Genomic DNA, 19,088 nt, shown 5'->3' on the forward strand with positions numbered 1-19,088 from the left:
CCACAGAAGAGAACCTGCGTCTAAGGCTGAAGGCGCTAAATTTAAAACATCCACCCAAACGTCCATACGTCTGCTCTTATCATTTTGTGGAGGGGAAACCAACACCAGATCATCCTTATCCCGAGAAATGGCTCGGGTATGAAGCTCCGATTAAGCAAACGTGTCGGGTACTTATCAGATAAGTAACTATTTTATAATCAGTGGCCACATATTTCCCTTGCATTCATTTAGTAATTTTAAGTAATTAAGTAAAGAAGTAAATAGACAAGAATTCCTTTTTTTATGAAAAAAATCATTAAAATATAGTAGTGTACACTAATGCAAAAATAGCTGACCGGAAGTTCTAACACAAAGGCGGAAGAAACACACACTTGAAAGTGGGCGTGGCGAAATACGGTGAATAACGGAACTTCACCAGCGCGGTGCAGCCATGGTGAGAGAGTCTCCCAGTCTCGCGCCGTATACTATTGGTTTTTATTGAAGTTGCCTGCAATGACTCCAGTAGATGTCGCCATTAAGTGATACAGCAACACTGTTTCAACACCGTGTCGACACAGTTTGGGGAAATGTGCCATACACCCATGAGGCCTCGTCTGCCCATCACTAATAAATGTAATATAAACTACTAGCTACATAAGATTGCATACTGTCTAAGCTAATGCTAACCGAGGTAGCATGTGTGAGGCACCAAAACGGACGCCGCAAAAGTGGCGTCGCAGTTTGAAGATGAGATGACGCCACCGCGCATGCTCCTACGGAAGCCCCGCCCACCGTCCGCGTCATCCGGGTCTTTGGAACACAGCTCTCCTGGACAGAGGAAGAGGTCTCCATGTTGCAGCATTCACACCCAGTTTGTGTGCGTCCGTACGATCAAAGTAAGTTCAGCGTTGACTGTAGTACTGGAGCGGACATTGTTGTGGTTGTATTTGATGTGAGAGATGTCGATGTTGAGATTGTTCGTCCTTTACTGGCTTGTAGTAAAATGCAGATGTGCACATGTAGCCTAGCCTGCTTTGTGCTGTGTTTACATGTAAGAGAATTGCATTAGATCACATATGTCAAAGTCAAGGCCCGCGGGCCAGATCCGGCCCGCGAATTGATTATCTATGGCCCCCTGGATGATATTTAATTACTATTAGAACCGGCCCGCAGGCCACAGCCACCCGCTGGTGTTTTGCACGCACAAACACTACATTCCCCACAATGCAACGGTAGCCCGCGAAGTCACTGCAGCGCGCACAAGCGGTCAGCGCGGCGAAAATAACGTAATCGCAGTGGCTCAGCTCGTGCGCGAGCGTCTCGCGCGCTGTCGATTCGCGAGGTCGTGCATCTCCCGAATTTTGCGCCTCAGCGCAATGAACAGTCAGTTCATACATCTTTATAAGGTGGAATTAAAGCACTTGTACGTCACTTTCAAGGTTCATTTCAATATTTCCCAGCACGTTAAACTTAATTAAGTTAAATATTTATACATATATTCGAAATGATTCGAAATAATTCGCTTTTTATTCACATTATTTAATGGTTGTTTATTTTCAAAACGCCCAATATTAACGTCTTCACGTTCTCTCATGTTTCGTCCTGGAATTACAAGATACAAGAGAACTGTTCAGTCACTTTCAACAAGCATTTTCAAGTACTTTAGCTTAAATTCCAGCACTTTTCAAACCTTTACTTTATTCATGTTTGCTTGTTGAAAAATATTTTCACTTGAAAATAAGAAAATATTGCTTTATTCATTTAAGCATTAAATAATATACACTGTGTTAGGTCTTGGTTCAATAGGCTATGTGCAATCATTTAAATATGTTTTAATAAACATTGAACCAGTCCGGCCCTCGGCTTGTAGCAAATTTGTTTTTTTGGCCCTCGGTGTATTTGACTTTGACATCCCTGCATTAGATGTTCGTGAACGTGAGAGGAGGAAGTGTACGTTGTATAAATGTGCAAATGTGCCATATTTTGTCAATTGTGATTTTTACACCCCAATCGAAATTTGTCCTCCGCTTTTAACCCATCTGTGCAGTCAGAACGCACACACACACTAGTGATTACTAGGGGGCTGTGGATCACACGTGCCCAGAGCGGCAATAGTATACGGCGCGAGACTGGGAGACTCTCTCACCATGGCTCTCATCCTGGCTGCACCGCGCTGGTGAAGTTCTGTTATAGTATCGCGTAATTTGATAGGAATTTCAAAATAAAAGTAATAAATGAGAAGCTTAAAATTGTATTATATATATATATTTTTTTAGCAAATTTACCGTTTCTACATAAATAACTACATATACTAGTTATACCTTCACTCTTTGTATTTACGAAACATCCCATATGGCATTATAAGGATGTTTGCAAAGGATTTGAAAACTTCAATGCACATTAAACTTAATGTTTTGCAGATAAAATTCAGGTAGAAATACATGAAAACACAAATAAAAGATTTCCATTTAGAACTTTATTTTTGCAAAAGCCCCATGGCTTACCCTCTTTAAACACTGTTCAATTTACAGTTGATTGGTATTCACAAGTTGTCAAGCACCTCTGCCATAAAATGGTGCATGTCTTGCACAGATTCAAAGCCAAACACGAAAGGGTCCATTACATCACTTTGCTCGTCCTCATAATGCCAGGCTTCTGTCCAAACAATAAAATATTACACAATTATAATAGGTTAACCCATTATAGACGAAATTTTTATTTTATTTATTTTATTTTATTAAAATTAAAATTAGATGAGACAAGCAGACTGATGGTAGTTATATATATATATAAATGATCAAGCAGCATTACTAAATTAATTAAATTAATATACATCTCCTTCCACTGTTATTATCTATTTACTTTCACAGTATCACACATTGCAGAATTTAGGATGTACATTGTTCCCATGCGAAGTTTACAATGCAGATAACTTAACAGGCTATTCTTTAAAGTTTTCCTTTCCACAAAGTAACTTTATGAACATATTCACTGCCGAAACAAGACTAGAATGTAAGATTCGTTTGTGTACAAAAACAAGGTATTTCAACTTGCACTAAACGCTGGCGTCGGCCATTGTTTTGCACACAAACGAGCATGTGCGATATCAGGAACGCATTTATGCCATGGCCAGGCAGCCATGCACAAGCAGCCACGGGGAGGTGGTCTCTTTTCTCGAGCCGTACCCTCCTCCAGAGCGGTGGGCAGCCCTAGCCCGGCGCCCGGGGAGCAGTTGGGGTTAGGTGCCTTGCTCAAGGGCACCTCAGTCATGGCCTTAGGTCTGGGAATCGAACCCACGACCCTCCGGTCACAAGACCAGTTCCCTAACCGCCAGGCCATGACTGCCCCTGCGTATATGCGTATCGGTGAATAATTCTCCTGGTTACCGATCATTCTCTGATAATCAGTAATTTACTACTCGGTTTCCTCAGCGGATTAGTCACATATTGAATGTAAAAAGTGCCTCAGTTTGTTGATGTAAATCTGGTGGTGGTTTGAGGGTGTAACCAGGGGCGGTTTGTTCATTAGGGCGATTGGGCGACGCACCACGAAAGGATGAAAAGGAACTTTTTTTTCTCTCACATTCTATCACGGTATTTAGCTATGCCTGTTCTGGACGCAAGTATACGGAGCCCGGGAGGGGACATGGGTAAAAAATAAAAATTAAACGAGGGAACGTTTTACCATTCGAGCGCACGTTTTCTGTAATTCGTGCTCACGATTTATTTTAATCGTGCGCACGTTTTAATTAAACTCGTGGTCACGATTTAGTAATTCGTTCACACGATTAACAATTCGTGCGCACGTTTTCATTCATTCATTTGCAAACCCTACTGGCCTAAGCGCATACATTGCAGATACAAGGAAAGAGGCAGTAACAGTTCCCTGAAACTGTGGGCTATATACTTTGATTGTTTAGATTTATGCCACAATGAACAGAAATACGTTTATTAGGTCTTATTTGCTTATTATGCGTCATGAGGACATTGTAGCTTCCCTTGCACAGCGGGGAATCACAATCAGTAAACGGCATCTGAAGCGAATTCTAAGTCTTTTAATGAACATTTATGACTAATTTTAATGTTGCTTTTGTTTCAGGTTTGAAAAGTACTTTTAAATGCTTGAAATTGTAACTACTTCGTTTCACAACAAATGTCTAACTGAACAGTTCTCTTGTATTGCGTTAACAAATACGTGCCCCTTGTAATTCCAGGACGAATTTATTAATTCGTGTGCACGATTAACAATTCGTGTGCACGATTAACAATTCGTGTGCACGATTAACAATTCGTGCGCACGAATTAATAAATCGTGAGCACGAATTACAGAAAATGTGCGCTCGAATGGTAAAACATTCCCTCGTTTAATTTTTATTTTTTACCCATATCCCCTCCCGGGCTTTTTCAAAACTGTGATATGCATCTTTAGATGGATGGAAAAATATAAATAGCATTATATTAGTTGTGAAGTTTTTCAGTGAACTGGTTAATGAGGATCATGGCCATTACATGCACACACTACTGAATAACAATCCCCTCGAAGTGTCTATACTGAACAGCACAACCATTACAAATTATAAGTAACTACAGCAAACACTAATTAATTTAACAGTGTATGTCCAATATGAAGAACACAACATACATAAGTATTGAATACATCTGTATTCTGTTTAGCTAACCGCTCGTCTTCTAACATCAGTTTTTACCGTCACTTACTTAGTTTAGACACCTAGATTAGATAAACTTAACAGTGATTGTTCGTGCAAACAGAAACGGTTCAATTTTTGTTCACAAATGAACGGCAAGTGAGTAAATAAGAATAGCAATTTAGGACGGCAACAGTGATTTGAATGGCTGATATGATACAACTCCTCGTGCGTAGTGAAAGTACTTCAGACCAATGAAAACACCACGGTGGGAGGAGTTGGATCTAGCATTGTCTATGGGTTCCGGGAGGGCTTGCGCTTACGTGCTTACGTCAGACGTAACGGTAGGGAAAATAATCTGCTCAACACTGCCAGCGTTCCTTCAACTCAGAACAACTCAGTTGTTTCATTAAGAGAAGTGCCATTCTGTCGTCGTAATTCTGTCGTCACAAAAATTGCCCCCCCTAAGATATTTGTCAGAGGCCGCCACTGGGTGTAACTCTATTCCTAATTAAAGGTGGAACAAAGCAGAAATATCCATCTCATTCTCTTCTACAATGTTCTGCCCTAAATCTATTTGGATAAAACACACATTTTTGTCCAAATTCTTGGAACGTTGTTGTTCTCTTTATAGTGATGTATATTTTTGCAAAAGTAATTTAACATCACATTTACAGTATAGTAATATTTATAACAGTATAAACATTTTTTTTTGTAGTTTCCAAGTGTAAAAGGTTTAGCAGTCATAAATTCCTGATGTATTTTAAATATAGGGTCTCTAGTCATCAGTTCGTTTCTGTTGTTCTTCCAGTCTGAGGAGTGCAGATCTTTCTTCATAAGTGTGAGGTTCACAGTCCAGCTCTCATCATCCCAGACACCTTTTTTCCTGTGGGGGTCAGAGATCCAGCCAGACAGTTTGTTGCACACTTTGGGCCCTACCAGAGAGAACTGACAGACCAGACGAAGTAAGTTTGTTTTGTAATATTATCCATTAACACATTCAGAAGTGTCTTTGAAATATGTTGTATAGAGAGAGATGGCAACCAGCATGTGCTCAACACTCAGCTTCATACAAGTGCTACAGCTCTGGTACATTGGTACAAACACATTTTAATACCGTTTCTGTACTGTTGTCAGGGGCAACAGGCCACCATTTGAATTTAAATGTTCAATCTTACTTTAATAGTAGGCCTAATTCACAGTCGGCACAGTAGTTCTTGTGAACTTACTTTAATTTGAATGCATCCGTTGTACTGTATTTAAATGTTTGTATTTCCTTTTCTATTCATGCAATTACATTTTTTGTCTTAATTTAACTAATTTTAAATACATTTTTCGTAGATACACAAAAGATCTTGGCATCATATTCGACTTCCTCAGGAGAAAAAGGTGCTCTGCACAAGGTAAAGTCCAAACTGACTTTATTTTGCTGATTCAATCTTTTAAGTAATGTTAGTGTTTAAACAACAGGAATTTACCTAAACAACCTGGCTGCAAAAAGCATGAATGTTTTTATTTTCTTTCTCTGTCTTCTTATTCAACTTTTAAACTCTTTTTTGAAACCTGTATGTTAGTGAATCTGTTCTGCTGGTGACAATTAACACATTGCAGGCTGAACACATTTATAATGCTGCTTATGAAGGTTGGTGCACTGTAAAACATTTCAAGTTGGTTAAACTCAGCAACATAAGTTCCCCTGCTGCCTTAAAAAGCTGAGTAAACTCAACTTGAAGGAAACCTTTGTTACAACTCAAAATGTTAAGTTAAACAAGTTGTTCAAATACTGATTATTCATTGTTTCAACTTGATGCACTGAATTAAAACAACTTACTGTGTTTAATTTATCCATTTTAAAAATGATCCATTTACTTAAATAAACTTGCATTCCTGACTGGTTTAACACATACTTTCAAGTTATTAAAACTTCAGCAATATTCACATAACTTATTATTTTAAGTTAACCATGCTTATGTTTTTAAGTTATTTCTAACATTCTTGTTACTTAATGTTACTTAAGCTTTCACCTTGGCTGTTGGTACATCTTTTATTTAAAAAAAAAGGGAAAATGTGACAGATTTTGTATGTTCACTTCAATTCTTTATTAACTCCTTTTTAGACAGTAAGGAGAGGGTCACACAGAACAACATGTTTGTTGTTCTTTTACATAAGCTGTTCAAACTAGGTCATCACTCTTCCAACATGACATGAACACGGTGAGCCTAATGGCGCATTTCCACTAGGGCCTGCTTGGCGAGGTACGGTTCGATACGGATCGATTCGCAACGGAACGGTACGGTCGCGCTGTGTTTCCATTACAATGGTGGACCACCACAATGTGAGTGGAGTCGCTGTTGGCGCGCGGGTTGTAGTGTCGTGACATCATTTGTATGCGACCACAACACCGGTCAATGCCCCTTAACACATAGCATTATTGTATCTTATTTATCTTCATTATTGTATGTGGTTGCTCTAATTATTGATAATAATTTGGTATTACTCAAACAGGCTGAACACACCCTGCATAAAAAGCATCAGTCATACAATCAAATAAAATCAAACTTTATTATGAAATATAGATATTTAAAGTACAACATATGTAAATAATATAGTTATAGTTTAAAAAAGTGCAAAAAGCAAATTACCTAAAAATAACGTATAGCTTTATATGAAATAAATATTTATAGTACTACAAGCAACATTTTGTGTGCTTTTACTGGCGTCTGTCTCGCATGGTGTTGACAAGTTCGCCAAGCACCCAGAGGAAAGCCCGGTTGAAGGAAACATTTTCCGCCAACTCCGCTCGCCTCGTCAGTGGAAGGGGAATCTTGAACGTAAAAAATAACAAATATTAAACACAAGCATTCCCGTGAAAGCAACAACAATATAGCGTAACTGCACAAAATGTGTAGCACGTCATCGCTGCTCATGCTTTGTTTATGGCTACAGCTAACTAGCAACTAGCAAGGCTAAGAGCTAGCTATTGTACAGTAGTGACTGTGGTGGTAACATTAACTACAAAGACAGCTCTAAATTCCTGCGTTTACAATAGATGCGTTCCTTGGGTTTTAAAAATGGTTGAGGAGTCCATAGCGGAGGAGTCGCTCTCCTGTCGCAACCTGTGACGACACTCCCTGGCCAATCAGTGTCATGCTGTTCCTCCACGTCACAGAACTGTACCGCTTCGGAACGGTTAGAACCTCAAGCGAGTTGGTACGAAAATAGTACTCGAAGGGGCCGGCTAACTGGGACCTGGTACTAATGGAAACATTCACAAACCGTCGCGAATCGAACCGTACCGCGCCAAGTAGGCCCTAGTGGAAATGCGCCATAACAGTGCTAAAATAAACACAAGTGACTGTACGGAACAAACACGTATGACCAAAACAAACCACATAATAACATCATCTATCACATTTAACCAAATATTTACAATTTTAGCATACTCCCTACTAGGCTTGTCACGATACTAAGAATTACAACTTCGATACGATACTTAAAAAAATATTGAAATTCGATACCATTTTCGATACCAAAGTCAGATACTGTGCTAATTTCCGTTTTAAAGCCTTTTTATTTTTTTTATAAACAAATGAATGTTGCTTTGTGTTTAAAAATGCTTGAAAGTGTAACTTCATTTCACAACAAATAGTTGTCTGATTGATCAGTTCACTTATATGACGTTAACAAATACGAGCCTCTTGTAATTCCAGGACGAAACAAGAGAGAACATGAAGACGTTAAGATTGGGCATTTTGAAAATAAACAACCATTAAATAATGTGATAAAAAAGCGAATAATTTCGAGTATATGTATAAATATTTAACTTATCCCAACAAACATGCGATATCAGAAAGACGTTAAAATCATGTCTGTATCACGTCGGTCAGTCCAGACCCATTTTGCATGTCTGGTGGACGTTCAAAACTGGTTCAAAATCTGACAGTGTGACTAGGACCTTAACCTTAACTTAACATGGATGTCTATGACGAGTTTTCTATCTGAACGTCTGACTAGGACCTTTATTGGATGCAATACGGCAGCAATAGACGTTCAAAAGACGTTTAAAAAAGACGTCGCAAAAACTTTCATTCTGGCTTTTCAGTGGACGTCTTTTGAACGTCTGACGAAGTGTCTTTGCTCGTGCTGGGAAATATTGAAATGGACCTTAAAAGTGACATACAAGTGTTTGAATTCCACAAGGTGTATGAACCCTGCAAACATGACTTTGTTCATCACGCTAAAGCGCGGCGCACGCGAGGTCGTGCACCTCTCGAATTTTGTAACTTTGCGCGTGCCGCGCCTCAGCCCAATGAACAAAGTCATGTTTGCAGGGTTCATACACCTTTATAAGGTGGATGTAACATGCAAGAACTAGGAGAAGGACACAGATGCTGCTGAGAGTCAGATTTATTGGTAGGAGTAGGAGTTTCCTCCCGTCTCCTAACCCGATCGGCTCGAATCGCTCTTGAATGGCGAGGCATTTCATTTACATTAACACTCGGAGCTTCAGACAACGAAATACTGCGAATGCAATGGTAAAACTCCTTGAGTGAACAATAGTAGACAGACTAGTTACCCAACACCTCTCAGACACGACAAGGAATACAAAAATATGAACGAGTTATTACACAAACAGTAAACAAACAAACGCATTCAAAAAGGACAATACAATAAACCAGACTAATGCAAAACAGACCTGGTGAAATCAACTAACTTCACTAACGAACCATCAGGAAACAATAACGCGTTGACTCAATAAAGAGTACAAAACCAAACATAGGATGATCTGCGAAACAACTCGAAACAAATCTAATCGAAAGGACCAAACGCTGAACATACAATGATCAAAGTTAAACACCAAGGGCAGATCCGATAACAAACACGGGGAACAGAACATACAACTCTCGCAACAATGAATACCAGAAATTGACTTACAAGGAAAGACTGGGCACACAGGAATATAAACCAAACACATCAAGGAGTTAAACATAAACAGCTGATCAAGACTAACAATGGGCGGCGAGATCAAGGGGCGTGACAGGAGAACGCTACGGAGATTCAACTAAAAAACATAACTAAGGGAAGCACGAAGATCTCACATAGGTTGGGGCGGAGTAGACGTTACAGTGGAATTCAAGCGCTTGTACCAATATTTCCGAGCACGTAAAACTTAATTAAGTTAAATATTTATACATATACTCGAAATGATTTGAAATATTGCGTTTTTTACCACATTATGTAATGGTTGTTTATTTTCAAAACGCCCAATCTTAACGTCTTCACGTTCTCTCGTGTTTCGTCCTGGAATTACAAAAGGCTCGTATTTGTTACCGTAATGCAAGTGAACTGTTCAGTCAGACAGATATTTGTTGTGAAACGAAGTAGTTACAATTTCAAGCATTTTAAAGTACTCTAGCCTACATTCCAGCACCTTCAAACCTGAAACACAAAGCAGCATTAAAATTCGTCAGGTAAATGTTCATTCCCCTTTTGTTGAGGGGTGTCTCTTTTATACTACCACATATAGTTTCGGACAACACTGCAAAGCGGAAAGTTTAAACTTTCTCCTCCACCGCTCGCAGAGGTTCGCGCGAGGTGGCCGGAGTCAAGCGCTATGGTCACTCAACCAGGCTTTAGCGCCCTTCGTTGAAACGTTCCAAAAGCACCACTTGCAAACTGGTTTGTTCGTGTCCTTCGGTTTTCCATCTGTATCTGCTTCGAATCCAACAGCACTGCGTTTGCTGTAGCTGCCATTTTAGCATTACAAACTGTCCTGTGCATTACGGCAGCTTGGGTGGCTCAAACGAAAGCGCATTTTATGTAAAAAGAATCGATACTTAAGAGAAACGAGTATTGTACCGTTTCAGAATGTTCAGTATCGATACATATCGATATATCGATTTTTTTTGACAACACTACTCCCTACTGCTGCAAGTGCTCATGGGAGGTAGCGTACTCCATGCTCCACCCCTATACACCAGTGGCAACGCCAGGATAGTTTAATAATTGAAAAGAGTAAAAGTCTAAAGACACCAACAGATAAATAGTGTTACAATGCACGACATATGTTTTAAAAAAAGCAGTTTTGCAGGTTTTGAACAATGAAAACCCGCTGTCGCTGCTGTGTGGTTCCGTTGTAAATGCTACTCCAGCTTCCCAAACTCCACTTGGTGAATCACGCTGTATTCAGATTGCCGTCCGGAGTCAGGCGTGTCCTTCCGCCGCTGAAAGTACTTCCCTATAGTTGATGTCCAATATTTTCTAAATTCTAAAATGGTGCCTACATCTCTGCATATTCAAATCTTCCCACTTTCCTTTTTTAACCAATAACTTACAAACATAAGTTAAATAAACTTGGGCAATTCTGAAAAACTCACTGGAAGTTAAGACAACGTGGTATTTTAAGTTATTTTTATTTAAGACGAAGGAACTTGAGTTGAATATCCTAAACTTACCATGGCAATTGGAACCGAAAAGAAGAAGTGAGTTCACATAACATAATGTGGCTGTAATGTTTTACAGTGTGGCTATGATCTATGTCTGAAGATGATTTCAAAACCTTTACGCTGTACAACAACTCTTGTGAATAACACTGTAGGTTTCTAGCCAGAAACAGTGTCTACAGCAGGGGTACTCAACTGGCGGACCGCGGTCCGGATCCGGACCCGAACGCAGTCCTGTCCGGACCCAATCTCATTCCTGATTAACCGGATACGGACCAAAACAAAAGCGGAGCATTTATTTCAGGGCTATTGAAAAAACACTCCATCACGAGTGTTACGTTCGCCATCCCCCCCCCCCCACCCCACCCCACAACTGCCTGCCTGGTTGACGCTTCACGAGCGGCGCGAGGGTCCGCGCGGCAAAAATGACGTAAGCGCTGTGGCTCCGCGTGTGCGCGAGTGCCTCGCACGCTGTCGGTTCGCGAGGTAGTGCACCTCTCTAATTTTGTAACTTCGCACGCAAACTATTCAGTCAGACAGATATTTGTTGTGAAACCAAGTAGTTACAATTTCAAGCATTTTAAAGTACTTTAACCTAAATTCCAGCACTTTTCAAACCTGAAACACATAGCAACATTAAAATTGGTCAGGTAAATGTTCATACCCCTGTTTTGAGGGGTGTTTCTACCACATATCGTTTCGCGCTACAGTCACTCGCGAATGTACTAGGCTTTACGTTCACACCCCCCCCCCCCCCCCCCCCCCCCCCCCCCCGCTCAACAACTTGCGTTCGCCACCCCCCGCCACACCGGACCTCAGGTCACGGGTATCTGCCAAAATCGGACCGCGGACAAATTTAGTTGAGTACGCCTGGTCTACAGTATCTCTTAAAATATTTCAGGAAGGTTTTTAAGAAGGTATTGAAATGAACTTCAGTATTTCTGCATGTACCCTGCACCCACACCGACACACCTGATTTCACTCTGTATTCTTCACTGGTGAAATACCAAGCGGAAGATGTGAGTTTGGGGCATTTGACCCAGAGAAGCTGTCCGTATTCATCATCAGTTTGCATATATAAGCACAATTGAAAAAGTACAAAATTAATATGTAAAACAAGCCACATTTTTGTTTGTTAAATATTTGATTTAATATTAATATTGTTTCCAGTAGTTCTGCATATTTTTGTATCTCATCCTGTTTTGAAATGTCTCTTTATTTAAGGAAAAAGACATGGAAAAGGAGGGACGTCACTCAGATTGTGGAAAGAGTTTAATTAAGCAGGGGGATCTCCAGAAACACCAGCACACTCACACAGGAGAGAAGCCGTATCAATGCTCAGAGTGTGGGAAGAATTTTAGTACACGGAGTACTTTACAAAAGCACCAGCGCATTCACACAGGAATTAAGCCGTATCACTGCTCAGAGTGTGGGAAAAATTATAGTTCTCAGAGTTATTTCCAGGTACACCAGCGCATACACACAGGAGTGAACCCATATCACTGCTCAGATTGTGGAAAAAGTTATAGTTGTCAGAGTTATCTCCAAATACACCAGCGCATACACACAGGAGTGAACCCATATCACTGCTCAGATTGTGGGAAAAGTTATAGTTGTCAGAGTTATCTCCAAAAACACCAGCGAATTCACACAGGAGAGAAGCCGTATCACTGCTCAGAGTGTGGGAAGAGTTTTAGTTGTCAGAGTTATCTCCAAATACACCAGCGTATGCACACAGGAGAGAAGCCGTATCACTGCTCAGAGTGTGGTAAGAGTTTTAGTTCTAAGAGTTATCTCCAAATACACCAGCGCATTCACACAGGAGAGAAGCCGTATCACTGTTCAGATTGTGGAAAGAGTTTTAGTTGTCAGAGTAATCTCCAAAAACACCAGCGAATTCACACAGGAGTGAACCCATATCACTGCTCAGAGTGTGGCAAGTGTTTTAGTTGTCAGGGTAATCTCCAGAAACATCAGCGTATTCACACAGGAGAGAAGCCATATCACTGCTCAGAGTGTGGCAAGAGTTTTAGGAGTCAGAGTCATCTCACAACGCACCAGCGTATTCACACAGGAGAGAAGCCGTATTACTGTTCAGAGTGTGCAATGACTTTTTCTGATCAATGGAATCTCCGCCAACACCAGCGGATTCACACAGGAGAGAAGCCATATCACTGTTCAGAGTGTGGGAAGAGTTTTAGTACTCGGAGTAATCTCCGAAGTCACCAGCACATTCACACATGAGAGAATCTGTATCACTGCTCAGAATCGATGGAACTGCACTCATTGGAGTGTTTAAGATGAATGTACTCACTAGCTACGAACAAAGTAACTGATATAAAATCAGCCATGGTTTGTGTGTACACTGTCTGTAGGTTTCTGATGCATGAAATTGTCAATTATGTTTTTCATAGACTTCATATGTGATGGATACTAATTGGAATTATATTATTATATTGTTAGTCATTTTATTAATTATTTTCATGTATATATTTTTATGGTATAATACTGAAAACATTGATGATGATGATCTGTGACTCTGTTTTTGACTGCCGGACCTTTTCCAGTGTAGATTAGTGTTGTCAACTGAAAATCAAAATCGGAAAATAAAAAAAAACAATTCGTTATTTTGTTTTTCGTTTTGAATATAAAAACAAAAAAACAAACAAACCAGGCTTGTATTTTTCAGTTTTTTATTTGATGATCCAAACTCAAATAGCTAAATTAAAAATCGGATTCGATGCCGAACTTGATTTAGATTTTTTAACTCAACCCATTTGTGTGCCCCGGAAGTTACTGATATGTTTATTCAAAGTGGGCTTCCTAGGCCATAACGGACGTTCCCAGCAGGGCTCTGGTTCTCAGCAGGTCCTCTCGAAGTCCTGGCGGAACGTTCCCAAAGATACATTCACAGGACGTTCGGTGACGTCCCCGTATAGTCGTTGAATTAACGTTATTTTTGTTACCATTAGAGAACGTCCGGACGTGGTCGCGCGACGGTTGTCATGGTGCGTGCGTGCGTGAAAGGCAGTCAGCTGATTTAAATGTTTACATCACTAGAGGATTAGCAAGCGGGAACATAAACGCACGAGCCGTCTTCTCGCGACGTAGGATCTAGCATATGAATACTCTTGACAGAAGGTGATTTTAAATAAACCCTCAGCTAACCCCTCATAACACCCGATCAGCAAAATCAAACAGGTGTACCAAAAACGGATGCCCATCTGTGGCTGGACATTAATTCTATGGTCATGGCTAGAGCTAAATTATCACTACGCTACCAAATGATAAAGTTATATGAATCACCGTGTTACTTGTTCTTATCTGATATTAGCATAACGTGCTGTAGTTGCCGTAGTAAACATACTCGGTTCAAACTTAAAAGAAGTACAATAATACTCAAAAACCTGTCAATTGACCGACTTCTTTGATGTAATGTGAGACGTGGCCCATTTGACTAACATTGTAAGCTAACAAACATGCTAACAAGTAACGGTAACTTGCTGAGAAAAAAGTGCCAGCCGACAAACTGTCTTTGTTAGTCACCTTCTGCTCTTCCATTATTGAAATGGTGTCTTCTGGCACCCCTCGCTCACACTGCGGTCAAGCCAGCCCTCACTTTAAAAATCTTGGTCAAGCCAGCCCCCGAAAAAATTGCGAAGTTGCGCGTATTTCATAGATTACGGTAAAGGGTGATGTGGCCTGTGATTCCACATTTAAATCTAAATGGTGAACAGAATGAGTAAAAAGTAAATTATTACATTTTGTTACTTTTACACCGTTTTATATTTACAGTGTCATTAAAAAAATCCTCCTGATTGAGTAATTTCAGTACAGAATGGTAGAACACCACCTACAGATGTCACTCATGTAAGATCAAGAAGATCTGATGTGGCATTTCAAAGTAAAGGTCCCTCAAATTACCAGATTTTATCAACTTTATTCTATGTTTACAGTGTCATTAAAAAAAATCCTCCTGATTGCACTCAATAATTTCACTACAGTATGGTAGAACACCACCTACAGATGTCACTCATGTAAGATCAAGAAGATCTGATGTGGCATTTCAAAGTAAAGGTCCCTCAAATTACCAGATTTGATCAACTTTATTCTATGTTTACAGTGTCATTAAAAAAAATCCTCCTGATTGCACTCAATAATTTCACTACAGCATGGTAGAATACCACCTACAGGTGTTACATATGTAAGATCAAGCAGATCTGATGTGTCAATTCAAAATAAAGGTTCATCAAATGACCAGATTTGATCAATTTTACTCTACATTTACAGTGTCATTAAAAAGAATCCTTCTGATTGCTCAGAATAATTTCACTACAGAATGATAGAATACCAACTAAAAGTGTCACTCTGTCAAGATCAAGCAGATGTGATGTGCCATTTCAAAATAAAGGCCCTCTAAATTATCATTTTGATCAATTTTACTCTGCATTTACACTGTTATTAAAAGGAATCCCACTGATTGCACATAATAATTTCACTACAGAATGGTAGAATACCACCTAATGGTGTCACTATGTCAAGATCAAGCAGATGTTATGTGCCATTTCAAAATAAAGTGTATATGTAAAATATTTTTAATATTTAAATGTTTTAAACAATTTACTGAACCAATAACATCCCTTATTGTATTCCAGACTTTCTTTCATATGGACTCTTTATATATAGAGAGACTACTCTAAGTAGTCTGTCTATCATTATCAATAAATGTATCTCATTTAATTACATCATTGCCCACCTGTTATCCTGAGTTACCTTCTATCACATCAGGTGATCTGAGGAGGCAGGATGCAAGTGCAAGAAACAAACAAACCAAGAGAACAAAGACAAAATTAAAGTAGAAATACTGACTTATTGGCAAATCAATAAAATAATAAAATAATAAAAAACTCCAAGAAAATATAAGGGAAACAACCAGGGATATATACAGGCACAAATGACAAACAGCTGGGGCTAACAAGAGGAAGACAACCAGAGCAACTGAAAGCATGTTTGCTTCTCAGCACTGGGGTCTTGGGTTCAAGCCCCTTTCTGAGTGGAGTTTCCATGTTCTCCCCGTGTTTGCGTGGGTTTCCTCCGGGGTCTCCGGTTCCCTCCCACAGTCCGAAGACATGGAGGTTAGGTAAATTGGCAGTCCCAGACAAATTCTCCCTGAGTGTGTATCTGTGTCTCTCTGTTCAATAAATAGCAGTTGTCTGAGTGTCTATGCTTGTATGTCCAGTGGTGGATGGTGCTCTGTCACTAGGGTCTGTCCTCTCTCCCCTTCCTGCACCCCATTCAGTCCCACAGGGGGCTGTGGATCCCGGTAGAGAGTGCGCAGTTGGCTGCTGCTTCTTGCCGTTGTGTGTGATTGGTTGTGTGAGACTTGTCATCCCCGGTAGCTCAACGTGTTCAGCTACATAATCCCAATTAGAAACAAAGAGCAGGAACCTCTGAAGTTTGGAACCTCTGAAGCCTGGTGGTTAGGGAACTGGTCTTGTGACCGGAGGGTCGTAGGTTCGATTCCCAGACCTGAGGCCATGACTGAGGTGCCCCTGAGCAAGGCCCTTAACCCTCAATTGCTCACTTGTATGTTAAAAAAAAGAGATAAAAATGTAAGTCGCTCTGGATAAGGGAGATTGCCAGTGTTAAAATTGTAAAGCACCTTGGGTATCCTGAAAGGCGCTATATAAATTGAACATTCATTAATTAATTCATGAGCGTGTGAGGGGCGGTGACAGTGGGCGGACACTAGGAGCACATGGCAGAAATGTAAACACAGGCACATGGCACTGACAGGACAATGAAAACAAAGACAGAAAGACAAGAATGAAGCAGGGCAGAATATGACACCTGTTTGCAATTGTCATGGGCAGACGACGAGGTTAGGCACGTTAGGCAGGAGTCCCCTTGGACTATGATGTTTGCTGATGACATTGTGATCTGTAGTGAGAGTAGGGAGCAGGTGGAGGTGAGCTTGGAAAGATGGAGATATGCTTTGGAGAAAGTGAGCAGGAGTAAAACAGAGTACCGGTACATGTGTGTGAATGAGAGGGCAGACGGTGGACAGGTCCAGTTACAAGGAGTTGATTTGGTGAAGGTTGACGAGTTTACCTACTTAGGGTCGAGGGTACAGAGTAATGGAAGAAGTGAAAGAGAGGTAAAGAAGAGAGTGCAGGCAGGCTGGGGTGGATGGCATAAAGTGTCTGGGGTGATCTGTGATAGAAGGGTGTCAGCTAGAATGAAAGGAAAGATCTATAGGACAGTAGTGAGACCTGCTATGTTGTATGGACTGGAGACAGTGGCACTGACAAAGAGACAGGTGAGGGAGATGGAGGTGTCTGAGATGAAGATGTTGAGATTCTCATTTGGAGTAACGAGGAAGGATAGAATCAGAAATGAGTTTATTAGAGGATCAGCACATGTAGCATGTTTTGGAGATAAAGTTAGAGAAGTGAGATTGAAGTGGTTTGGACATGTACAGAGGAGGGAGGAGAGGTATATTGGTAGGAGGGTCTTGAGGATGAAACTTCCAGGCAAGAGGAGGAGAGGTAGACCTAAGAGGAGGTTTATGGATACAGTGGAAGAGGATATGAGAGTGGCTGGTGGGTCAGTGGAGGACACTCAAGACAGGGCAAGATGGAGGAGTTTGATCCGCTGTGGCGACCCCTAAACGGGAATAGCAGAAAGAAGAAGAAGAACACTGCCTGACCTCCTAGAAGATACAATACAATGTTAGGCATGTGTGTGGGATTTGGGGCAAACGGCTTTCCAATGCCCCTGTTTTATTGTTTTAATCAATTCTAGGAAGACGTTTGCTTATTTGAACTAATTCCCATTCATTGTTCAGCAGCAACCTGCTGAATAAATGATAAAACATCAAGGTTTATTAAGCAATGGAATGATAATGGGGCAGCAGCATCTTGACTGCAGACCGGAAGCAGAATGACCAACTCATTAAGAGGGCCTGGTCTGTCCTGATAAACCTCTTGGACCCAGTGCAAGAGATGGCAATATACTTAGACAGCACTGGACAGCTGCTTCAGTCAATAGTTTCTTCATTTTAGTCTTCATAGTTCTCTTCATCTTTTCCACTGCTGTTAGACTACACAACCCACACTGCTCCTAGTAAACCCCACACATCAGCAGACCACCTAGATGTACAGAATATTGCGTGTACAGCCAGCACTACTCCCAGAGAAACTCTGGTCATCAGCAGTCCACATTCATATACAGATACTATACAGAACTGTGAATATGAATATAGCGCAAAACATTTGATACTCTGTTTTACTTCACTTTACTTTATATAAAGCAACTGTATAGCTCTTATATGTTATTCATTCCTTAATTCTACTTAAGACATTATGCTTTTTTAATTCTGTGATTGTATTCTTATGTCCATTGTTTTATTTTTTTTATTTAATTTCTGTCTAGCTTCTGAAAACAGGAATCGAAGTGTTTTATTTAGGTGCAGCAACTCCACAGACATATAGAAAGGTCTGTAGTGAACTAAACATTTTTTTGATTATTACTCCATATTTTAGTAATTTCAGGAACCTTTATTTTGAAATGACACATCACATTTTCTTGATCTTGACTGAGTGACACCTTTAGGTGGTATTGTACCATGCTGTAGTGAAATTATTCTGTGCAATCAGAAGGATTCATTTTAATGACACTGTAAATGTAGAGTAAAATTGATCAAATCTGGTCATTTGATGGACCTTTATTTTGAATTGACACATCAGATCTTCTTGATCTTACATGAGTGACACCTGTAGGTGGTAGTCTACCATTCTGTAGTGAAATTATTCAGTGCAATCAGGAGGATTTTTTATGACACTGTAAACATACAGTAAAATTGATCAAATCTGGTTATTTGAGGGACCTTTACTTTGAAATGCCACATCAGATCTTCTTGATCTTTACTGAGTGACATCTGTAGGTGGTGTTCTACCAATCTGTGGTGAAATTACTCAGTGCAATCAGGAGGATTTTCATTAATGACCCTGTAAACATAG

General features: G+C 40.2%; 1 protein-coding gene across 1 annotated transcript; it reads left to right on the forward strand.

Moving 5' to 3' along the window:
• The first annotated feature begins 707 nt into the window (after positions 1 to 707).
• LOC143484206 (uncharacterized) lies at positions 708 to 13,694 on the forward strand. Its single transcript, XM_076982840.1, has 4 exons — positions 708 to 875; positions 5,436 to 5,589; positions 5,966 to 6,027; positions 12,292 to 13,694. The coding sequence occupies exon 4, from the start codon at positions 12,301 to 12,303 to the stop codon at positions 13,309 to 13,311; it is 1,011 nt and encodes a 336-aa protein (XP_076838955.1). The 5' UTR covers positions 708 to 875; positions 5,436 to 5,589; positions 5,966 to 6,027; positions 12,292 to 12,300; the 3' UTR covers positions 13,312 to 13,694.
• Positions 13,695 to 19,088: the final 5,394 nt, after the last annotated feature.

This window comes from Brachyhypopomus gauderio, chromosome 20, assembly GCF_052324685.1.
Source record: "Brachyhypopomus gauderio isolate BG-103 chromosome 20, BGAUD_0.2, whole genome shotgun sequence".
Taxonomy (NCBI): domain Eukaryota; kingdom Metazoa; phylum Chordata; class Actinopteri; order Gymnotiformes; family Hypopomidae; genus Brachyhypopomus; species Brachyhypopomus gauderio.

Bases quoted from the DNA above. Each gene is read 5' to 3' on its own strand.
- LOC143484206 (XM_076982840.1), top strand. From the start codon at position 12,301: ATGGAAAAGGAGGGACGTCACTCAGATTGTGGAAAGAGTTTAATTAAG.